The sequence below is a fragment of the Mobula birostris genome, chromosome 20 (genome assembly GCF_030028105.1).
Source record: "Mobula birostris isolate sMobBir1 chromosome 20, sMobBir1.hap1, whole genome shotgun sequence".
NCBI classification, from domain to species: Eukaryota; Metazoa; Chordata; class Chondrichthyes; order Myliobatiformes; family Myliobatidae; genus Mobula; species Mobula birostris.
The window spans coordinates 57485173-57508535 of NC_092389.1; the positions used below are offsets into that span (position 1 = coordinate 57485173).

At 49.1% G+C, this 23363-nt stretch overlaps 2 protein-coding genes across 13 annotated transcripts in view; one reads left to right on the forward strand and one right to left on the reverse strand.

Moving 5' to 3' along the window:
* The window catches only part of LOC140185000 (uncharacterized), a 435439-nt gene that overhangs the window by 253755 nt on the left and 158321 nt on the right, over positions 1 to 23363 (forward strand). The gene's annotated exons all lie outside the window — the stretch shown is intronic.
* The window catches only part of LOC140185234 (uncharacterized), a 46139-nt gene continuing 24686 nt past the window's right edge, over positions 1911 to 23363 (reverse strand). For 4 of the 12 annotated variants that reach the window (XM_072238624.1, XM_072238630.1, XM_072238620.1 and 1 more), the window contains one exon: positions 1911 to 4882. In XM_072238624.1, coding sequence (XP_072094725.1) covers positions 3549 to 4571 — 1023 coding nt within the window. In that variant the 5' untranslated portion in view covers positions 4572 to 4882 and the 3' untranslated portion in view covers positions 1911 to 3548. Of the gene's footprint in view, positions 4883 to 7626; positions 7737 to 11804; positions 12132 to 14816; positions 15519 to 23363 lie in introns of those variants that run through there. The other 8 variants (XM_072238626.1, XM_072238628.1, XM_072238621.1 and 5 more) reach the window with 5 other exon arrangements.

Consider the following 23363-nt stretch of genomic DNA (forward strand, 5'->3'; position numbering starts at 1 on the left):
TCTACCAACAGATTCTACACCTTCCAACCCTATGCCACCCCTTTCTAAAGATTTAATTTAATATTTTACCAACAGAGAAACACAACCCCACTAGCAGCTTGTTCTTTCAAGGAACAGATAAGTATCCGGGAAACAAGAGGACCTGCAGTTGCTAGAAATCTGGAGAACTACACACAAAATGCTGGAGGAGCTCAGCATGTCAGGCAGCATCTATGCATGGGAAGCAACATTTCGGGCCAAGGCTCTTCATCGAGACTCGATACCCACGTATCTGGAATATCAACAAGCACAGAAAGGAGAAAGTAGTGCAAAATAGGGAAATCCTTTGACAAAATTTAGTCCAAGGCTTAAAAAATCCTGCCAAACACAGCTGAATAGTTAACAAATACAACAATGGCAATAAACACTTTCATCAATACCAACATTGACTTTTTTCATAAAAATATCTTGGACCCGTTTCAATCAGTAACATTTACAATGATAACTAAGAACTATTTACACTCAAACCCACTTAGATTAACACTACCTTGGATAGAAGGAGGAAGAGAAATAACATACTTGAAAAAAAATCACAAAACAGTCAGATAAAAATTCTAAGTAAATATTTTCATCAAAAATGAACAGGATCCAGGAAAAAAAATGGAAAATACATGAAATACAAACAAACAAGGCAGCAAATGCAGAAAATTCCAAGAGAAACCAGACACAATCCAACATATTCCAGGACCCTGCAGCAGTTTAACTCAATCTGATTACTTACAAAGGTACAATCAAGTGGCAAAAATCTTGCTTTAAAATACAAACTCATGAATGCCCTCCATCACTTCATAAAGGCACCATAAATTCAAGCCTGATCCAGTTTTAGAGTCAAAATATTACAAATTATATGATAATCAATACGTTATTTCAAATGGGATAATCCATAATAACCATCCAGATTTAATATTACAGGATAAACAAGCAGGAATAACTCCCTCAATAGATATAACCATTCTCAACACACACGTTCCTCGACCAGTGCAGCACCTCACAACAGGCATTGTTGGTGTCATCAGTCCAACAACCGAATTATTTTCCCTGTCAATCAGCTTCCAAGTGTTGCTACTCTCTCATTCGTTGCCACGCCCCGCTGCCGATTCCATTCTCATCATACGTTCTTACCCTGCCCATCGTCCATAGCTCCAAACTCTGCCCTGTGCAGACCTGCCTCTGGTTTCTGACCCTGCTCCGTTGAACATCCAACTGATGGTTTCCCATTCTGCTTTCAGTCTTTAGAGGACAGTGGTGGTTTTCAACAACTCTTTAGAAGTATGGAAGATGACCCATAATGTGGGAATAAGCCCTGAATAAGGAGGTTAACTACCAATGTCATTCGTCCTTAGCACAGAGATTTGAGGAGCGAAGACTATCTCAGACAGAACTGCAGTCAGCTCGTCTTCTTCAGTCTGCAGAAAATTCAAGGGAAACCTCTTCACCCACAGAGTGGTGACTGTTTGGAACCCATCACCACTGAGAGAGCGAGAGGGGAACAGCAGGAGAGGATTTAAAAGGACTGTTGTCGAACAGAATCACTGGCAGGGTCCAGCCGGCCTGAGTTAACTCTCTACTGTAAACTAGTTGTGTTATAAATTCACTAAGTACCGGAGACAGAGTTTAAGATAGAACTGATTTATTTGTCTCAGATCCAGAATATTAAACTCCAGTCCCATTAAAGGGGAACGAGCAGCAGAAGAATTTCCTCCCATGCCCAGTGACCAGGGTGCAGAACTGGGTGTGGTGAGCAGCAGCAATGAATGAATGAATGAATGGAATTTATTTCGGTCAGTACAAACACAACAAAAAGCATCATTTTTAATGATGATTTCATAATGACAATTTCATAAGACGAAGTTACAACAAAAAACATAAATATTCTTTAAAAAAGACTGAAAGGGTGTAGGCTGAACCTATAGATTATTATGCCTACCCCTGATACTCATACAACAACATATTTGGTGTCAATCATCACATCAAAACAAACTAAAATCATTAAATTTTAACACAACGTCCAATTCCAAGTATCATTTATTTACATGACACCTGTTCATTTTAAATCATGTATTTTATATTTGTTCATTAAATTATTTTGAAATTTTTTAAAAACTTGTTAACTGTGGTGCATGTTTTTAAATTCTCACTACAACTGTTCCATAGATTCACACCTCTGACTGAAATACAATGATTTTTTTTTACATTTGTTCTTATCCTTTGTTTTTGAAATATACATGTTCCTCTCAATTTATTCTGACTTTCTCTCATTTTAAACAACCTTTGGATACTTTGTGGTAACTGTCCATCTTTTACTTTATACATAATTTGTATTATTTTAAAATCTATGAAATCTCTGAATTTTAAAGTGTTTAGTTGAATAAATAGTGGATTGGTTGGCTCATAATAACTTACCTAATTTACAATTTGTATGACTTTCTTTTGGAGTAGAAAAATTGAATTTGTATTGGTTTTGTATGTATTTCCCCATACCTCCAAACAGTAAGTCAGGTATGGGGCTATAAGTGAACAGTATAATGTATACAAACATTCCTGATTTAAGAAATCTTGCACTTTGTACAGTGTTGCAATAGATTTTGACATTTTTGCTTTGACATAATTTATATGTGGTTTCCAGCTTAATTTATTATCTATTGCAACTCCTAAAAATTTTGTTTCAAATACCTCATCAATTCAAACATTATTTATTGCAAGTTTACTATATGAGTTTGGTACACAGTTTCCAAATATTATGAATTTAGTTTTACTTAGATACAGTGATAATTTGTTAATATCAAACCGTTTCTTTATAATTCTTAGATCTTTCCCCACTGTATCCAAAAGTTGTTTCAGATGTTCCCCACTACAAAATATAGTTGTATCATCAGCAAATAATACACATTTTAATGTCTGAGAAACCTTACATATATTGTTTATATACAAAGTGAACAGCAATGGACCAAGCACTAACCTTGTGGAACCCCACAAATTACCCTCAAAAGTTTTGAATTTGATTTGTTTATATGCAAATACTGATGTATGTCTTCAAATAACTACTTAACCAGCCATGTGTCACCCCTGTAATACCATATCTTTCTAATTTTGATAATAATAATTTATGGCCAATGGTGTCAAATGCTTTTTTTTTTAGATCAAGGAATCTTGTACATCAATGTTCAGCACCGACAGTCACTCTTGAAATTGCATTCAGCAACGGTGATGGACAAATATCCAGCATGCAGCTAATTGAAACTTTCTCCCCAGTGTGAACCCAGCAGTGTGTCACAAGGTTAGACTACTGACTGAATCCTTCCACATTCACAACAGGTGAATGGCCTCTCCCCAGTGTGAACTCAATGATGCACATTTGGTGGTGATGGCTGAGAGAATCTCTTCCCAAAGTTTGAGCAGGAGAATGGCCCCTCCCCAGTGTGAACTCGCTGGTGTTTCTGTCGATGAGATGACCGAGCGAATCCCTTCCCACATTCACAGCAGGTGAAGGGCCACGCCCCAGTGTGAACTCAATGATGCACATTTGGTGGTGATGGCTGAGAGAATCTCTTCCCAAAGTTTGAGCAGGAGAATGGCCCCTCCCCAGTGTGAACTCGCTGGTGTTTCTGTCGATGAGATGACCGAGCGAATCCCTTCCCACATTCACAGCAGGTGAATGGCCACGCCCCAGTGTGAACTGACTGGTGCGCCAGTAGTTCGGATGACCGAGTGAATCCTTTTCCACAGTCTGAGCAGGTGAATGGCCACTCCCCAGTGTGAACTGACTGGTGTGCCAGTAGTTCGGATGACTGAGTGAATCCTTTCCCACATTCTGAGCAGGTGAACCTCCACTCCCCAGTGTGAACTGACTGGTGTGCCAATAGGGTGGATGATCGAGTGAATCCCTTTCCACAGTCTAAGCAGGTGTACGGCTTCTCCCCAGTATGAACTCGTTGGTGACTCTGTAGGTCGGATGACCGAGTGAATGTCTTCCCACAGACTGAGCAGGTGAACGGCCTCTCTGCAGTGTGAACTGACTGGTGTGTCAGTAGGTGAGCTGCCTGTGTGAATCCCCTCCCACAGTCAGAGCAGGTGAATGGCCTCGCCCCAGTGTGAACTGACTGGTGTCTCTGTCGGTGCGATGATGTAGTGAATCCCTTCCCACAGTCTGAGCAGGTGAATGGCCTCTCCCTAGTGTGAACTGACTGGTGTACCAGTAGGTCGGATGACCGAGTGAATCCCTTCCCGCAGTCTGAGCAGGTGAATGGCCTCTCCCTAGTGTGAACCGACTGGTGTACCAATAGGTCGGATGTCCGAGTGAATCCCTTCCCGCAGTCTGAGCAGGTGAATGGCCTCTCCCTAGTGTGAACCGACTGGTGTACCAATAGGTCGGATGTCCGAGTGAATCCCTTCCCGCAGTCTGAGCAGGTGAACGGCCTCTCTCCAGCGTGAACTCTCTGATGTACCTTCAGATTATATGACCAAGTGAATACCTTCCCACAGTCCGAGCAGGTGAACGGCCGCTCCCCGGTGTGAACTCGCTGGTGAGCCATTAGGTCAGATGACCAAGTGAATCCTTCCCCACAAATTCAGCAGATGACCAGCCTCTGCCCAGTGTGAACTGACTGGTGTGTCCATAGGTGGGAAGACCGACTGAATCCCTTCTCACACACAGACAGATGAATGGCCTTGTCCCAGTGTGAACTTGCTGATGTACCTTCAGTTGAAATGACCCAGTGAATCCCTCCCCACAGTCTGAGCAGGAAGGATGGTTGATTGAATCCCTTGCTCCACTTCTTAAATATTTGGACAGAGACGTGTTGAGATTGAGATCCCCTTAGATAAATTCCTTGTCGTTTTTAACCTGTAAAAAGATATACAAAATCCATCAATGGGTGAAGGACAACATTTCAGATGAGATCACTTCAGTTGCCAAGGTGTGAACTGTTACAGTGAGGTTCAACCCAAGTTGGAGAGAGAAATCATCTTCTAACTGGGCACAGAGCTGGGATCTGTAATGACCATCAAACTCTCTGATGCTCTTCCTGTCTCTCTAAGAATGGGGCATTTCTGTCATCTCCAGTCTGTGACCTGGCTCAGTTTGACTCTCTCCATTGGTATTATTCTCTGTTCCCACTGAGCTGCATGGGTTCCTGGCCCCACAGTAACCGAAACACTCTCACACAACTAGCCTTTGTTGACGTGCAGCTGTGATTTTCTTTTATGTACTGTTAATTTAAAGTGCCATAGTTTTAATGCCATGTAAGTACCTCCTGCTCGGATGTACTGTATGGTTGGTCTGCACAGCTGTTATAAGGACTTTGAGTGAATATTAGTACTTTTTTAAGGTTCTTGTCACAGTCATAGAAAAGTACAACACAGACACAGGCCCTTTGGCCCATCTAGTTTGTGCTGAACTATTTAAACTGTCTACTCCCGTACCCCTACCATCCAGGTACCTATACAAACATCTTCAATGTTGACATTGAGCTCGCATGCACCACTTGTGCTGGCTGCTCATTCAACCCATGGCCTCCGGTTGTGGTCCCACCCCATCCCAGTGGTAAAAGCCAGCTTGCATTTACCCTATCTATACCCCTCATAATTGTGGTATACCTCCATCAGATCTCCCCTCAATCTTCTGCATTCCAAGGAATTAAGTCCTGACCTGTTCAATCTTCCCTTATAACCCAAGTCCTCCAGACATGGCAGCATCCTTGTAAGTGTTCTCCGAACCCTTTCAACCTCTTTTACATCCTTCCTGTAGGTAGGTGACCAAAACCGCACACAACACTCCAGATTAGGCCTCACCAATGTCTTGTACAACGTCAACATAACATCCATCTCCTGTACTCAGTATTTTACTTTCTGAAGGCCATGGTGGCAATATCTTTCTTTCCATCCCTATCAAACTGGAGCACCACTTTCAGTGAGTTATAGACCTGTATTCCCAGATCCCTTTCTTCTACAGCACCCCTCAGTGCGCTACCGGTCACTGTAAGACCTAGATCCTACCAAAGTGCAACACCTCACACTCGTCTGCATTACATTCCACTTTCCACTTCTCAGCCCATTATTCACGCTGGTCCAGATCGCACTGCAGGCCATGGTAGTCTTCCTCGCTGTCCACTACACCACCAATCTCGGTGTCATCCACAAATCTGATGACCCAGCGAACCAGGTTATCATCCAGATTACTGATATAGATACGGATCCAGTACCGACCCTGTGGCACACCACTAGTCACAGGCCTCCGGTCAGAGAGGCAGCCATCTGCTACCACACTCTGGCTTCTCCCAAAGCCAGTGTCTCATCCAATTTACTATCTCATCTTGAATGCTGAGTGACCGAACCTTCTTGGCCAACCTTCCATATGAGACTTTGTCGAGTGCCTTGCTAAAGTCGATGTAAACAACATCCACTGCTTTGCCTTCATCCACTTTCCTGGTAACTTCAAAGAGAAACTCTATAATATTGGTTAGACATGACCTACCATGCACAAAGCCATGCTGCCTCTCCTTAATCAGTGCACATCTATACAAATACTTATATATCCGGTTCCTGCACACACATTCCAATAACTTTCCCACTACTGATGTCAGGCTCACCGACGGATAATTTCTTCATTTAATTTTAGAGCCTTTCTTGAACAGCGGAACAACATTGGCTGTCATCCAATCCCCCAGTACCTCACCTATCACTGAAGATTATTTAAATATCTGTGCTTGGGCATTATTCCTTTTTTTTCGGCAAGAGATTTAATCAATATACATATACTCTATAAAGAGTAATGAATAAGATATGTTTATTTATTTATTTATGTCTATATTATGTATTGAATTGAACTGCTGCTGCTAAGTTTACAAGTTTCATGACACATGTCGGTGATAACGTACTGTCTCGGTACTTTTATATCTGTGTGCTCTAGCACTTCTTTTATTCACAGTTATTTTGTAAAGAACACTGTTGTTTGCATTTCTGGTCAGATGCTATTTGCACTTCATTGGCTTTGTATCTGTACTCGGCACAATGACAATAAAGTTGAATCTAATAAACTTGATTCTGATTCTGATTGTTTTTTTTGATCTGGAGAGAGAAAAGCCAACGGATGATAGATTATACGTTATTTCTGGGAACAAAACATCTGTAGATGTGAACTTACCACTATCACGGACATTTACAAAGACAGGTGTGTAAAAAAGAGTCTGAAGGATCACTGGGGACCCGAGTCATTCCAAAAACAAACCGTTCCAGCTGCTTCTATCCGGGAAGCGGTACCGCAGCATAAAAGCCAGGACCAACAGGCTCCGGGACAGCTTCTTCCACCAGGCCATCAAACTGATTAGTTCTTGCCAATGGTGGCACTAGCAAGCCTTACCACGAGGATATTAGTCCCCTTCTAGTTCTGTTCCCCTAACAAATAAATCACGTATCACCCCTTTGACTTTCCACTGCCAGGTAATACCCCCTCGGCCGCCAATCTCTAAAGTGGACTACCTGTTATTGTGGGGGATGGCCACAGGAGTACTCTGCGATGGCTATATAACCTCATTTCCTTTCCTGACCCTCACCCAGTTTCCTGTGTCCTGCACCCTGGATGTAACTCACCTCTGTTCATGTCATATCTATCACCATCTCTGACTCCCGGATGATCCGGAATTCATCCATTTCCAGCTCCAACTCCATAAAATGAAGGGTTACAAGCTGCAGCTGGATGCACATCTTGTCGGTCAGGGACACTGGAGGTCTCCCCACCTTCCCATCAATGTCTCCTCTAATTTGTAATGACCAGTAGGCACAAAAATCCTGCGATGTGCATTTTATTTTTTGCATGGTGACAACAACATGTGCACACTGAATTGTATATATAGAGGTATTCATTTCAACAGCTAGCAAATCACCGTCAATGGAACTCTGATCTCCTCTGGGTTTGATCGAGTTCATCCGCACTCTCACACATCCTATGCAGCAGGCCTGTAGTGGGTTATGAAGGATTTTCTCGCCAGAGCTTTTGCACACTGTCCATATGTGACTTGCTTGCAAAATGATGCTTTAAAAAGTCAGATTTCCAAATATCACTCCACTCCGTCCCACTTGCAAATTCTCCAGTAACTTTTCCGTCGCCACAATACACACAGGTAACACCAGTTTCAGTATTGTACGTAAATATTTCCCCTGAACCCTCGCCCAGGTGACTGACGGTGGTGAACTCAGTGATGGCAATGCCAAAGAATATGAATATGAAGGGCAGTAGTCTGTCTCATTGGAGTCTGGCACATTTGTGATGTGAAAGCTAATTCTGCCCAGGACAAAGGTGTTTGATATCATTATGTACCCAGAGAGAGTGGGACAAAACATGTTCTCACGGGTAGAAAGTCCAGAACAAGAGGAGGTAGAAGAAGCATGGAGGAACTCAGCAGGCCAGGCAGTATCTATGGAAAAGAGTACTAATGCTGAGTTCCTCCAGCATTTTGTATGTGTTGCTTCGATTTCCAACATCTGCAGATTTTCTCTTGTTTGTGATTGGAGGCAGAACAAAGGTGATTTTCTTAACAGCTGATGTAAAAGATTTGGTTCCCTTTCTCCGTGTTCTGAATCCTTGCATTTGGATAGCAAGTTCAGGGCAAAAATCAAAAAGGGCCACTTTTCAACAGAATTTTATAAGGGCTAAGAGTGTTGTAAAAGCAAGCCTGAAGGCTTTGTGTGTCAATGCAAGGAGCATTCGTAACAAGGTGGATGAATTAAAAGTGCAGATAGTTATTAATGAATATGATATAGTAGGGACCACAGAGACCTGGCTCCAGGGTGATCAAGGATGGGAGCTCAACATTCGGGGATATTCAATATTCAGGAGGGTTAGACATAAAAGAAAAGGAGGTGGGGTGGCATTGCAGGTTAGAGAGGAGATTAACGCAATAGAAAGGAAGGACATTAGCCGGGAAGATGTGGAATCGATATGGATAGAGCTCCATAACAATAAGGGGCAGAAAACGCTGGTGGGAGTTGTGTACGGGCCACCTAACAGTAGTAGTAAGGTTGGGGATGGCATTAAACAGGAAATTAGAAATGTGTGCAATAAAGGAACAGCAGTTATAATGGGGGACTTCAATCTACATGTAGATTGGGTGAACCAAATTGGTAAGGGTGCTGAGGAAGAGGATTTCTTGGAATGCATGCGGAATGGTTTTCTGAACCAACACGTCGAGGACCAACTGGAGAGCAGGCCATTCTAGACTGGGTATTCAGCAATGAGGAAGGGTTAATTAGCAATCTTGTCGTGAGAGGCCCCTTGGGTAAGAGTGACCACAATATGCTGGAATTCTTCATTAAAATGGAGAGCGACATGTTAATTCAGAAACAAAGGTTCTGAACTTAAAGAAGGGTAACTTTGAAGGTATGAGACGTGAATTAGCTAAGATAGACTGGCAAATGACACTTAAAGGGTTGACGGTGGATATGCAATGGCAAGCATTTAAAGATCGCATGCACGAACTACAATAATTGTTCATCCCAGTTTGACAAAAGAATAAATCAGGGAAGGTAGTGCACCTGTGGCTGACAAGGGAAATTAGGGATAGTATTAATTCCAAAGAAGAAACATACAAATTAGCCAGAAAAAGTGGCACGCCTGAGGACTGGGAGAGATTCAGAGTCCAGCAGAAGAGGACAAAGGGCTTAATTAGGAAGGGGAAAAAAGATTATGAGAGAAAGCTGGCAGGGAACATAAAAACTGACTGTTAAAGCTTTTATAGATATGTGAAAAGAAAAAGATTGGTTAAGACAAATGTAGGTCCCTTACAGTCAGAAACAGGTGAATTGATCATGGGGAACAAGGACACGGCAGACCAATTGAATAACTATTTTGGTTCTGTCTTCACTAAGGAGGACATAAATAATTCTCTGGAAATAGTAGCGGATAGAGGGTCTAGTGAGATGGAGGAACTGAGGGAAATACATGTTAGTAGGGAAGTGGTGTTAGGTAAATTGAAGGGATTGAAGGCAAATAAATCCCCAGGGCCAGATGGTCTGCATCCCAGAGTGCTTAAGGAAGTAGCCCAAGAAATACTGGATGCATTAGTGATAATTTTTCAAAACTCTTTAGATTCTGGATTAGTTCCTGAGCATTGGAGGGCGGCTAATGTAACCCCACTTTTTAAAAAAGGAGGGAGAGAGAAACCGGGGAATTATAGACCGGTTAGCCTGACATCGGTGGTGGGGAATATGCTAGAGTCAGTTATCAAAGATGTGATAACAGCACATTTGGAAAGCGGTGAAATCATCGGACAAAGTCAGCATGGATTTGTGAAAGGAAAATCATGTCTGACGAATGTCATAGAATTTTCTGAGGATGTAACTAGTAGAGTGGATAGGGGAGAACCAGTGGATGTGATATATTTGGATTTTCAAAAGGCTTTTGACAAGGTCCCACACAGGAGATTAGTGTGCAAACTTAAAGCACACGGTATTGGGGGTAAGGTATTGATGTGGATAGAGAATTGGTTGGCAGACAGGAAGCAAAGAGTGGGAATAAACGGGACCTTCTCAGAATGGCAGGCAGTGACTAGTGGGGTACCGCAAGGCTCAGTGCTGGGACCTCAGTTGTTTACAATATATATTAATGACTTAGACCAGGGAATTAAATGCATTATCTCCAAGTTTGCGGATGACACAAAGCTGGGTGGCAGTGTTAGCTGAGACGAGGATGCTAAAAGGATGCAGGGTGACTTGGAGAGGTTAGGTGAGTGGGCAAATTCATGGCAGATGAAATTTAATGTGGATAAATGTGAAGTTATCCACTTTGGTGGCAAAAACAGGAAAACAGTTTATTATCTGAATGGTGGCCGATTAGGAAAAGGGGAGGTGCAACGAGACCTGGGTGTCATTATACACCAGTCATTGAAAGTGGGCATGCAGGTACAGCAGGTGGTGAAAAAGGCGAATGGTATGCTGGCATTTATAGCAAGAGGATTCGAGTACAGGAGCAGGAAGGTACTACTGCAGTTGTACAAGGCCTTGGTGAGACCACACCTGGAGTATTGTGTGCAGTTTTGGTCCCCTTATCTGAGGAAAGGCATTTTTGCCATAGAGGGAGTACAAAGAAGGATCACCAGATTGATTCCTGGGATGGCAGGACTTTCATATGATTAAAGACTGGATCGACTATACTTATACTCTCTGGAATTTAGAAGATTGCGGGGAGATCTTATTGAAACGTATAAAATTCTAAAGGGATTGGACAGGCCAGATGCAGGAAAATTGTTCCCGATGTTGGGGAAGTCCAGAACGAGGGGTCACAGTTTGAGGATAAAGGGGAAGCCTTTTAGGACCGAGATGAGGAAAAACTTCTTCACACGAGAGTGGTGAATCTGTGGAATTCTCTGCCACAGGAAACAGTTGAGGCCAGTTCACTGGCGATATTTAAGAGGGAGTTAGATATGGCCCTTGTGGCTACGGGGATCAGGGGGTATGGAGAGAAGGCAGGTACAGGGTTCTGAGTTGGATGATCAGCCATGATCATACTGACTGGCGGTGCAGGCTCGAAGGGCCGAATGGCCTGCTGCTGTACCTATTCTCTATGTTTCCATGAGCTCAGCTCTGTCTGAGAGATCCATCGGTTCCCATTCCCTGATCAGCCGGAATCTCCCCGGTTCCGGGTACGGATCGTGGGGCTCAGAGAGAGGGAAGACAAGAGCACTGTCCCGGGATTACGGGCTACGGAGTCCGGAATCCACAGCAATTGTACTGCAGTCAGTGTTGATATCTTTCGCCCGCAAACCCTCTCTTACCTGGAGCCGGTTCCCCGAGGCCTTTGTGTACTGCGCGCATGCGCGTTATTCGGGAACACCCGCAACCCTGACGCCTGCGCATTCGATCGGTGCTGCAGGGAAAATTGTTACGCAAAGCTTTATGGGTAATCACGGCGCCATTAAAAGTTTCTGCAAGCTCCGGTTCCATGCCCATACCTCAATTTTTTTGTGCGTAGAATACTCAGCAGCTCCCAGAAACAATAAAGTATCCGCGTGTTTAATGCCAACGTAGAACCCTTTACAAATGCGCATATAAAACACAAGAGATTCTGCTGTTGCTGGAAATGTAGACGCATACACACAAAATGTTGGGTGAATGCTGTGCGATGTGTCCTCTGTTTCACATCAGCACCCCTTAATGACAAGCCGTACAATGGATGCGGTTAAATAATTAAGATTTTATAACTCTTACTTGAAATATGCGATTAGTAGAGAAGCAAATTATAAAATAAAAAGGCGCCAAGAATAATAATTCGACAGTTCCTGCACAAAGAACTCGCTGGAGCTCACGCAGTATCCTCGGTTCACCATTCGATTTCTTCCGAACTCCGCGGGTTCCGAGTCCCCGCTCGGGGTCCGCTCCGCTAGCCAGCTCACAGCATCTCTTCGTGCGCGTCTTCTCTCTTCATCCCCGTGGCGCGTTCTGCCCAAATCCCGCGCAAACAATAGCTTTCAAATACACAAGAAAGAATAGCATCTGTCCCTATCGGTTAGCAAATGAATACAAGACCCGTTATCACTAATTATAACCCAAACATGCTGCTACAGAGAACCCCTTACATCAGCAGTTAAAATTACAGAGAAGTCATTTTTATTAGCCTCAGCAAGTAACATGAAAGAAGAACCCCTTACAGAAAGGAGATGTCAGAGTTACGTTTTTTACACAAAGAATGGTGGGTGTGCGGAATGCACTGTCGGTGACGGTGAAGGAGGCGAATACAATAGGGTGTTTTAAGAGACTCTTAGATTGGTACATGGAGCCTAGAAAAAAGGAGGGCTATGCGGTAGGGTAATTCTAGGCGGTTTCTTGAGTAGGACACATGGTTAGCACAACATTGTGGGCCGAAGGGCATGTAATGTGTTCTAGGTTTATATGAACACACTGGCACCGAGACCTCCCAGAACAGAGGATGATTCCTTGTCTGACACCAGCAGGCTCTGCCCATCCGTTCCAGAATTTGACTGGTTCCCCCAGTCGCCGATAGATGCAGTTTGTGCGTCAATCACTGGGGGCGCACATTGTGCTCTCTGCTGGCACTAACCTAGCACCAGGATCCTGGCCTCCGGTTGGCACTGGCTCTTTATGAGGAACTACCCGTTTGGAATCCACCCCATTCAGGGGCATCCCTGTTGTGGGTGGGTTAAACTTTGTGGAGGGCAGTGTCAGATCTCAAATGGCCTTTAATGTGACCCACCCCCTACTCTCCAACGTGGACATACCCGCAAGCCATCTCCACAATCCCTATGGGCTATCTTTAATCCTGTGGCTGGCACAGCCAGGGAGAGTATATCGGCCCCAAAGGCAGCTCGACTGAGTGGCAGGTGTTTATGGCGAGGGGTGGACTCCGTCGGTCTGGTCCTCGTGAGCTCGGAGCTGGATATCCACTCTCATTCCTATTCCGTCCTCTCCAGAGACAGTACCGTAACTCCCACCTGGTCCACCCGGGGTAAATCCCATCAGAGTATACAACTTCAGACAGAACTGCTCCGAAAGACAAACATCCATCGGCACATGGAAATGGTAACTTTTAAAATTAGAAATAAATCAATGTTAAAACAAATTTAGAGGCGGAATTTTAACCCCTCTGACCTCAGGATGGGTGGGATGGAAATGGTTCTGAGGTGAGAGAGGTGGTTTCGTACCGCCACCACGACTCAGTCGACCCATGAAGAGGAACGAGAGCCCCGGGAAGCTTTCTGCTGACGATGAGCTGGCGCTACCGTCACAGCCATTCCTATGGCGCATGCGCATCGCTGGAACCGCAGCGAATAAAAGGGTCTCTCGATTGTGGGGGCTTCTGGGTAAAGAGTAAACCATAGGTCACCCTACCTGCGCCCTCTGCGCTTGTGCAAAGACGTGTTTCGAACTGCAGGTGTAGGGAATGGGAGCGGAAGGGTTTTGCAAACATTGCTGAGCTATAGCTATCCAATAATAATAATAATAATAATAGTAAAAATTGAATTCTTACATCCAAAGGAGTAAACATCGTTATTTGTGTGTCCATCACAATGTACAAGCAATAAAGACGGGAAATGTGGAAGATATTGCCCAAATACTAAGATTGTATGCATAATTGCTTTTATACAGGTATGTACTAGATACACTCAGATCAAAAGATCCAAATATTAGGATCTTGGAACAAAAATACAGTTCCCAGTTAAACTAAGATGAAGAGTTTACTTTCCAGTCAGTAAAAATGCCAGTTACTGCTGTATGAAAAACAACACAAAATCCTTCCATCAGCTTTGGTTCTACCTCCTTTTGTTCCAGAACTTTCTACCCGTGAGGAGGTTTTTGTACTATTCTCACTGGGCACACAATGATATCAAACACCTTTGTTCTGGGTAACAAGTGTCCTGTAGATTTCACATCACAAAATGTGACACTGCACTGGGAAAAGCTACTGCACCCCCCTCAAGAGTAAGCCACAGGTGACACTACCTGCCAAAGACGTGTTTCGAAGTGCATGTGTAGGGAATGGGAGCGGATGGGATTTGCAGACATTGCCTATAGCTATCTAATAATAATAATAAATAATCATAAAGTTTTAATTCTTACATCCAAGGGAGTAAACATTGTACTTGTGTCTCCATCGCAATGCACAACAATAAAGACGGGATGTGTGGGAGGATATTGCCCAAACACTGAGATTGCATACATAATCGTTTCGTATACATGTATGTACCACACAGAATCAGATCAAAGGATGCAGGTATTCTGAACTCGGAACAAAAATACTGTTCCCAGTTAAACTCAGATGAAGAGTTTACCTTTCAGTCAGTGACAATGTCAATTGGTGATGTATGAAAGAAACCCAAAATCCTTCCATCAGCTTTAGTTCCACCTCCTCTTGTTCCGGACCTTTCTACCCGTGAGAACTTGTTCTGTCCTGGGTAACAGGTGATCTGTAGATTTCACATCACAGAACGTGAGAATAAGAAAAACTACCGCCCCACCCCCCTCATATTCATTGGCATTGCCATCAATGGGTTCGCCAACGTCAATCACCTGGGCTGGCTGGGTCAACGTAATCGGAAAGTCTCCAGGATGAGCCGTGTAATATCACGGGCTCTTCGCAGCGCTGTGTGACGTGACCATTGGTGTGAGCAGGATTTTTTTTTTTAACACAGCCTGAAAACTGCACAGCACCTTCAATTAACATTATGTGAAAGAAAGTTCCATAAATGCAGCACCAAATGCGATCTGCATGGGAGCATTTCAGTTGCTGTGCCGCCGTACACACGCTCTGCTGAGAGAGAACAGTGACGAACTGCAATGGAGAGAATCAAACTGAGCCAGGTAACAGCCTGCAGACGGGCAGAAATGTCCCAATTTTATACGGAGAGGAAGACTGTCAGAGAAATTGATGGTTAGTCCAGATGCCGGCACTGTGCCCAGTTAAAGGATGACGTTTTCCCCCAGTTGTAACAGTATGATGTCAGATCTCAGCAAAGAGGCTAAAACTACCTCATCTGAAATACAACCATAAGATAGAGGAGCAGAATTAGGCCATTTGGTTCATCGAGTTTTTGACTTGCCCACCCCAGGAAACATCCTCTCCACAGCCATCCTATCGAGACCATTCAACATTTGATAGGTTTTCAATGATGCCCCCTTCATTCTTCTGAATTCCCGTGAGTAGAGGCACGGAGCCATCAAATGCTCCTCATATGACAAACTTTCATTCCTGGATTATCATTTTCGTGAACCTCCGGTGAGCCACTCCAGTGTCAGTACATCCTTTCCTAGATATGGGGCTGAAAACTGCTCCAGTACTCCAGGTGAGACCTTGCCAGTTCTTTGTAAAGCCTCAGAAATGCGTCCTTGCTTTATGTTCTCATCCTCTCAAAATGAATGAACGCTAGTTGTCCTTCCTCACCACCGACTCAACCTGCAAATTAACCTCCACCAGGATTCAGAAGCCTCTTTGACAGTTTTGAAATTTCTCTCCGGTTAGAAAATAGTCTACACTTTTATTTTTTCCACCAAAGTTCATGACCGTGTATCCCGAAATTCAATCCTTCCTTTTGTAATTATTTTTACAAGCAAGAAACAGCAAAAATCATTTGTGTGCAGCAATCTCAAACACAGCCACACTCTGCCCAGACGTTCAAGGAGTGACCAGATGTTTCCTTTGTGACTCCAATATATCAGTTGTTGATCCTTGGAGATGAAGAAGTATCTCATCCCAGCTGGAAAAGTGCTTTGTCTCTGAAATTACGTTTTTAATTCAGTGAAATCGACTGGAACCGGGGTGTTGACAACACACCAGCATTTATTCACTGGAGATCAGTTCATCAGGATTGATTGCTCCAGGGATTCTCTGCGTCTGACATCTGACTTGATGAATTGACGGAGAATTGATACAGAACTATTGGAAGTGATAGTTCTGTATCAAGAGCTGGACAGGTGATTGGTAAAGGGGACATGAGACGATCATGGGACAGGAGGTCCGGGAAGAAAGACGGGAGGGGGGGCGGAACCCAAAGGATGGGCAAGGGGTATAGTCAGAGGGACAGAGGGAGAAAAAGGGGATTGAGAGAAAGAATCTGTGCATAAAAATAAACAACGGATGGGTACGGCGGGGGGGGGGGGGGAGGTGGGGCACTAGCGGAAGCCAGAGAAGTCAATGTTCATGCCATCAGGTTGGAGGCTACCCAGACGGAATATAAGGTGTTGTTCCTCCAACCTGAGTGCGGCTTCATTTTGGATCCTTTTGTATCTCCCCCTCCCCCTCCCACTTTCAAATCCCTTACTCACTCTTCCTTCAGTTAGTCCTGACGAAGGGTCTCGGCCTGAAACGTCGACTGTACCTCTTCCTAGAGATGCTGCCTGGCCTGCTGCGTTCACCAGCAACTTTGATGTGTGTTGCTTGAATTTCCAGCATCTGCAGAATTCCTGTTGTTTCCATGGGGACTCACATGGGTCCCAGCTATGTCTGTCTGTTTGTCAGCTATGTGGAACAGTCTGTTCCAAGCCTAAACTGATATCACACCCACAATTTTCCCACGTAACACTGACAACTGCATTGGTGCTGCGTCCTGCACGCATGCGAATCTAGACGACTTCATCAACTTTGCCTCCAACTTCCACCCTACCCTTAAATTTAACTGGCTTATTTTTTGGCACTTCCTTCTCCTTCCTCAATCTCTCTCTATCCCTGGAGACAGATTATACTTTGATTTCTACTGTAAACCCATTGACTCTCACAGCTACCCTAACTAAATCTGTTCCCACCCTGTTACTTCTCTTAATTCCTCTGTCTCTGCCACATCTGCTGTCAGAGTGAGACTTTTCATTCCAGAATGAAGGAGATGTCCTCCTTCATCAAAGAAAGAGGCCTCCCTTCCTCCACCATCAATGCTGCCCTGAACCACATCTCTTCCATTTCCCGCATGTCTGCTCTCAGCCCATTCTCCCACCAGCCCACCATGGATAGTGTTATATATGTATACATTAGTCCTGCAAATCGGCTGGTTCTGAAATGTTAACTGTACGCTTCCATCGCTGCTGCCTGGCCTGCTGACTTCCTCCAGCATTTTGTCTGTGTTACTTGGATTTGCAGCATCTGCAGATTGTCTCCTGTTTGAAATAAGAAGCCTGCTGGATATTTAAACTTCCCAGTTGCTGAGTGCAGAGTGAAGTTCAACAGTGACTGTTGGTTTTCAACACTGTAATTATTACTGTTTCTCATCAAACATGGTTTCAGTTGTTGGCCGGGTGTCAAAATAGCTACGTTATTGCGTGCGCAGAGACAGGAAAGTGCTGAAGAAGAGTTTTGACCCAAAATAGCGACTGTTTCTCCTTTCCATGGACGTGCCTTCCCTGCTGGTTCCTCTAGTAATTTCTGTGTGTTGCAATAAGTTGCAATATTTGACTAATTAAGGGTGTGTAGTGAAACCTCCCCCATCCACTGTTGAGAAACCTCATCACATCGGCCGTGGATGGTGAGGGCCCACATCCCTCTTTTGTGAGGCATCTCCCCAATGTGCAATGGATGTGGTGGGACAACCCCCTCCCCTGTGAGAAACCACTGTCATCGGCTATCGATCTATTAGGATCACCAACCTCCACTGTGAGAAACCTCCCCCATTGCCAGTGGATGTGATGGGATCACTATCTCCCCTGTGAGAAACCTCCCCCATTGCCAGTGGATGTGCTGGGATCACCAACCTCCACTGTGAGAAACCTCCTCCATTGCCAGTGGATGTGCTGGGATCACCAGGCTCCCCTGTGAGAAACCTTCCCCATTGACATTGCACGTGTGGGACCACCAGGATCCACCATGAGAAACAACCCCCCTTGACCGTGCATGTGCTGGGACCACCAGCCTCCCCTGTGAGAAGCCTCTCCCATAGGTCGTGCATGGACTGGATCCATCACCCTCTCCTGTGAGAAACATCCCCTATAGGCCGTGCATGGGTAGGGACAATCAACTTCCCCTCCACATCGGCCATCCATGGGAGAAACGGGAACATTCTGGGAGGGATTCAGTGGGAACTGGAATTACATCAGTAAGGCTGTGGTCCAGGCCATTTGGCCCTACCGTCCCATGCTGGCAGCTGGAGCTTAGCCGGTCCTCCTGCTGAGCCACTCAGCTCCATCGTTCAGCAATGGCTGCCTGAACCCCCCGACCACATGTCCTGGGCCCAGACAGTCATGGTGAAATAAAAACAGAAAATGTTGGAAATTTCAGCAGGGATGAGACCTGGGAGAGACTGGTCATGGGATCCTCAATCTGGGAGAGAGTGGGGACGGGACCGTCGGTCCGGGAGAGACCGGGGACGGGGACCGTCGGTCCGGGAGAGACCGGGGACGGGACGTCCGGTCCGGGAGAGACCGGGGACGGGGACCATCGGTCCGGGAGAGACCGGGGACGGGGACGGGGACCGTCAGTCCGGGAGAGACTGGGGATGGGACCGTCAGTCCGGGAGAGACAGCGGATTGGACCGTCGGTCCGGGAGAGACCAGGGACAGGACCGTCGGTCCGGGAGAGACCGGGGACGGGGACGGGGACCATCGGTCCGGGAGAGACAGCGGATTGGACCGTCGGTCCGGGAGAGACCGGGGACGGGGACCATCGGTCCGGGAGAGACCGGGGACGGGGACGGGGACCGTCAGTCCGGGAGAGACAGCGGATTGGACCGTCGGTCCGGGAGAGACCGGGGACAGGACCGTCAGTCCGGGAGAGACCGGGGACGGGGACCGTCGGTCCGGGAGAGACCGGGGACGGGGACCGTCAGTCCGGGAGAGACCGGGGACGGGGACCGTCGGTCCGGGAGAGACCGGGGACGGGGACGGGGACTGTCGGTCCGGGAGAGACCGGGGACGGGGACCGTCAGTCCGGGAGAGACCGGGGACGGGGACCGTCGGTCCGGGAGAGACCGGGGACGGGGACCGTCGGTCCGGGAGAGACCGGGGACGGGGACCGTCGGTCCGGGAGAGACCGGGGACGGGGACGGGGACTGTCGGTCCGGGAGAGACCGGGGACGGGGACCGTCAGTCCGGGAGAGACCGGGGACGGGGACCGTCGGTCCGGGAGAGGACGGGGACGGGGACGGGGACTGTCGGTCCGGGAGAGACCGGGGATGGGACCGTCAGTCCGGAAGAGACTGGGGATGGGACCGTCAGTCCGGGAGAGACAGCGGATTGGACCGTCGGTCCGGGAGAGACCGGGGACGGGGACGGGGACCGTCGGTCCGGGAGAGACCGGGGACGGGGACCATCGGTCCGGGAGAGACCGGGGACGGGGACCATCGGTCCGGGAGAGACCAGGGACGGGGACCGTCGGTCCGGGAGAGACCGGGGACGGGGACGGGACCGTCGGTCCGGGAGAGACCGGGGACGGGGACCGTCAGTCCGGGAGAGACCGGGGACGGGGACCGTCGGTCCGGGAGAGACCGGGGACGGGGACCGTCGGTCCGGGAGAGACCGGGGACGGGGACCGTCGGTCCGGGAGAGACCGGGGACGGGGACCGTCGGTCCGGGAGAGACCGGGGACGGGGACCGTCGGTCCGGGAGAGACCGGGGACGAGGACGGGGACTGTCGGTCCGGGAGAGACCGGGGACGGGGACCGTCAGTCCGGGAGAGACCGGGGACGGGGACCGTCGGTCCGGGAGAGGAAGGGGACGGGGACGGGGACTGTCGGTCCGGGAGAGACCGGGGATGGGACCGTCAGTCCGGAAGAGACTGGGGATGGGACCGTCAGTCCGGGAGAGACAGCGGATTGGACCGTCGGTCCGGGAGAGACCGGGGACGGGGACGGGGACCATCGGTCCGGGAGAGACCGGGGACGGGGACGGGGACCATCGGTCCGGGAGAGACCGGGGACGGGGACGGGGACCATCGGTCCGGGAGAGACCGGGGACGGGGACGGGGACCGTCGGTCCGGGAGAGACTGGGGACGGGGACTGTCGGTCCGGGAGAGACCGGGGACGGGGACCGTCAGTCCGGGAGAGACCAGGGACGGGACCGTCAGTCCGGGAGAGGACGGGGACGGGGACCGTCAGTCCGGGAGAGACCGGGGACGGGGACGGGACCGTCAGTCCGGGAGAGGACGGGGACGGGGACCGTCGGTCCGGGAGAGACCGGGGACGGGGACCGTCAGTCCGGGAGAGACCAGGGACGGGACCGTCAGTCCGGGAGAGGACGGGGACGGGGACCGTCGGTCCGGGAGAGACCGTGGACAGGACTGTCGGTCTGGGAGAGACCGGGGACGGGACCGTCAGTCCGGGAGAGACTGGGGACGGGGACGGGACCGTCAGTCCGGGAGAGACCGGGGACGGGGACCGTCAGTCCGGGAGAGACCAGGGACGGGACCGTCAGTCCGGGAGAGGACGGGGACGGGGACCGTCGGTCCGGGAGAGACCGTGGATAGGACTGTCGGTCTGGGAGAGACCGGGGACGGGACCGTCAGTCCGGGAGAGACTGGGGACGGGAAGTCCGCTCCGGGAGAGACCGGGGACAGGACCTCCGGTCGGGGACGGGACCTTCAGTCCGGGAGAGACCGGGGACGGGACCGTCGGTCCGGGAGAGACCGGGGACGGGACCGTCGGTCCGGGAGAGACTGGGGACGGGACCTCCGCTCCGGGAGAGACCGGGGACGGGGACCGTCGGTCCGGGAGAGACCGGGGACGGGGACCGTCGGTCCGGGAGAGACCGGGGACGGGGACGGGGACTGTCGGTCCGGGAGAGACCGGGGACGGGGACCGTCAGTCCGGGAGAGACCGGGGACGGGGACCGTCAGTCCGGGAGAGACCGGGGACGGGGACTGTCGGTCCGGGAGAGACCGGGGACGGGGACTGTCGGTCCGGGAGAGACCGGGGACGGGGACCGTCAGTCCGGGAGAGACCGGGGACGGGGACCGTCGGTCCGGGAGAGGACGGGGACGGGGACGGGGACTGTCGGTCCGGGAGAGACCGGGGATGGGACCGTCAGTCCGGAAGAGACTGGGGATGGGACCGTCAGTCCGGGAGAGACAGCGGATTGGACCGTCGGTCCGGGAGAGACCGGGGACGGGGACGGGGACCATCGGTCCGGGAGAGACCGGGGACGGGGACGGGACCGTCGGTCCGGGAGAGACCGGGGACGGGGACGGGGACCGTCGGTCCGGGAGAGACCGGGGACGGGGACCGTCAGTCCGGGAGAGACCAGGGACGGGACCGTCAGTCCGGGAGAGGACGGGGACGGGGACCGTCGGTCCGGGAGAGACCGGGGACGGGGACGGGACCGTCAGTCCGGGAGAGGACGGGGACGGGGACCGTCGGTCCGGGAGAGACCGGGGACGGGGACGGGACCGTCAGTCCGGGAGAGACCGGGGACGGGGACCGTCAGTCCGGGAGAGACCAGGGACGGGACCGTCAGTCCGGGAGAGGACGGGGACGGGGACCGTCGGTCCGGGAGAGACCGTGGACAGGACTGTCGGTCTGGGAGAGACCGGGGACGGGACCGTCAGTCCGGGAGAGACTGGGGACGGGAAGTCCGCTCCGGGAGAGACCGGGGACAGGACCTCCGGTCGGGGACGGGACCTTCAGTCCGGGAGAGACCGGGGACGGGACCGTCGGTCCGGGAGAGACCGGGGACGGGACCGTCGGTCCGGGAGAGACCGGGGACGGGACCGTCGGTCCGGGAGAGACCGGGGACGGGACCTCCGCTCCGGGAGAGACCGGGGACGGGACCTCCGCTCCGGGAGAGACCGGGGACGGAACGTCCGGTCTGGGAGAGACTGGGGACGGGAAGTCCGCTCCGGGAGAGACCGGGGACGGGACCTCCGGTCGGGGACGGGTCCTTCAGTCCGGGAGACACTGAGGATGAGATCTTCCATCTGTCAGAGACTGGAGATGAGACAGTGGTTTCTCTCACACTCAGTCCCTGCCAGATTGAAGATATCATCCCCTGTCTCTGTCAGACTGAATTCTCATCCCCAGTCTCTCTCAGACTGTTGTGATTTACTCGGTCGTCTGATCTGTTGACTCATCAGCGAGTTCACACTGGGCAGACACCACTCACCTGCTCCAACTGTTGTAAGGGATTCACTCGGTCATCCAGCATACAGAGACACCACTGAGTTTACACCGGAGAAAAGCCATTCACCCGTTCCATTTGTGATTCACTCGATCATCTCACCGGTATTGGTACACCAGTCAGTTCACACTGGGGAGAGACCTTTCACCTGCTCAGACTGTGGGACGGGATTCAGTCAGTCACCCACCCTGGTGAGCCACGGCCAAGGTCACACTGGCAAATATATTTGAATAAGTTGCTGAGTTTGATGGACAGCAGCAATATTTGCTGACCTCGGCACCAACAGTCAGTTTTGAACATAACTCTGGACTCAGCAACTGTGATGGAGAAATATCCAGTATAAGCTTATTTAAAATGTCGCCCCAGTGGGAATTTGGCTGTGCACAACAAGGTTGGATGACCGGGTGAATCTCTTCCCACATTCAGATCTGGTGAACAGTCTCTCCCCAGTGTGATCTGACTGGTGCCAGTAGGTGGGATGATTGAATGAATGCCTCCCGACAAATAGAACAGATGAATGGCCTCTCTCCAGTGTCAACTCACTGATGTTTCCTTTGACTGGATGAGGGTCGGAATCCCTTCCCTCAGTCTGAACAGGTGAACAGCTTCTCCCCAGAGCAAACTCGCTGATGTTTCCTTTGACTGGATAGGGACTGAATCCCTTCCCTGAGACCCTCACAGCTTCTCGGCAGTGTGGATTTGCTGATGTCTCTACAGACAAGATTAAAGAACAATGTCCACCCAGGAATATATTGGGATAGTCAAACTCAGTGATAAGCATTGCATGAGTTAA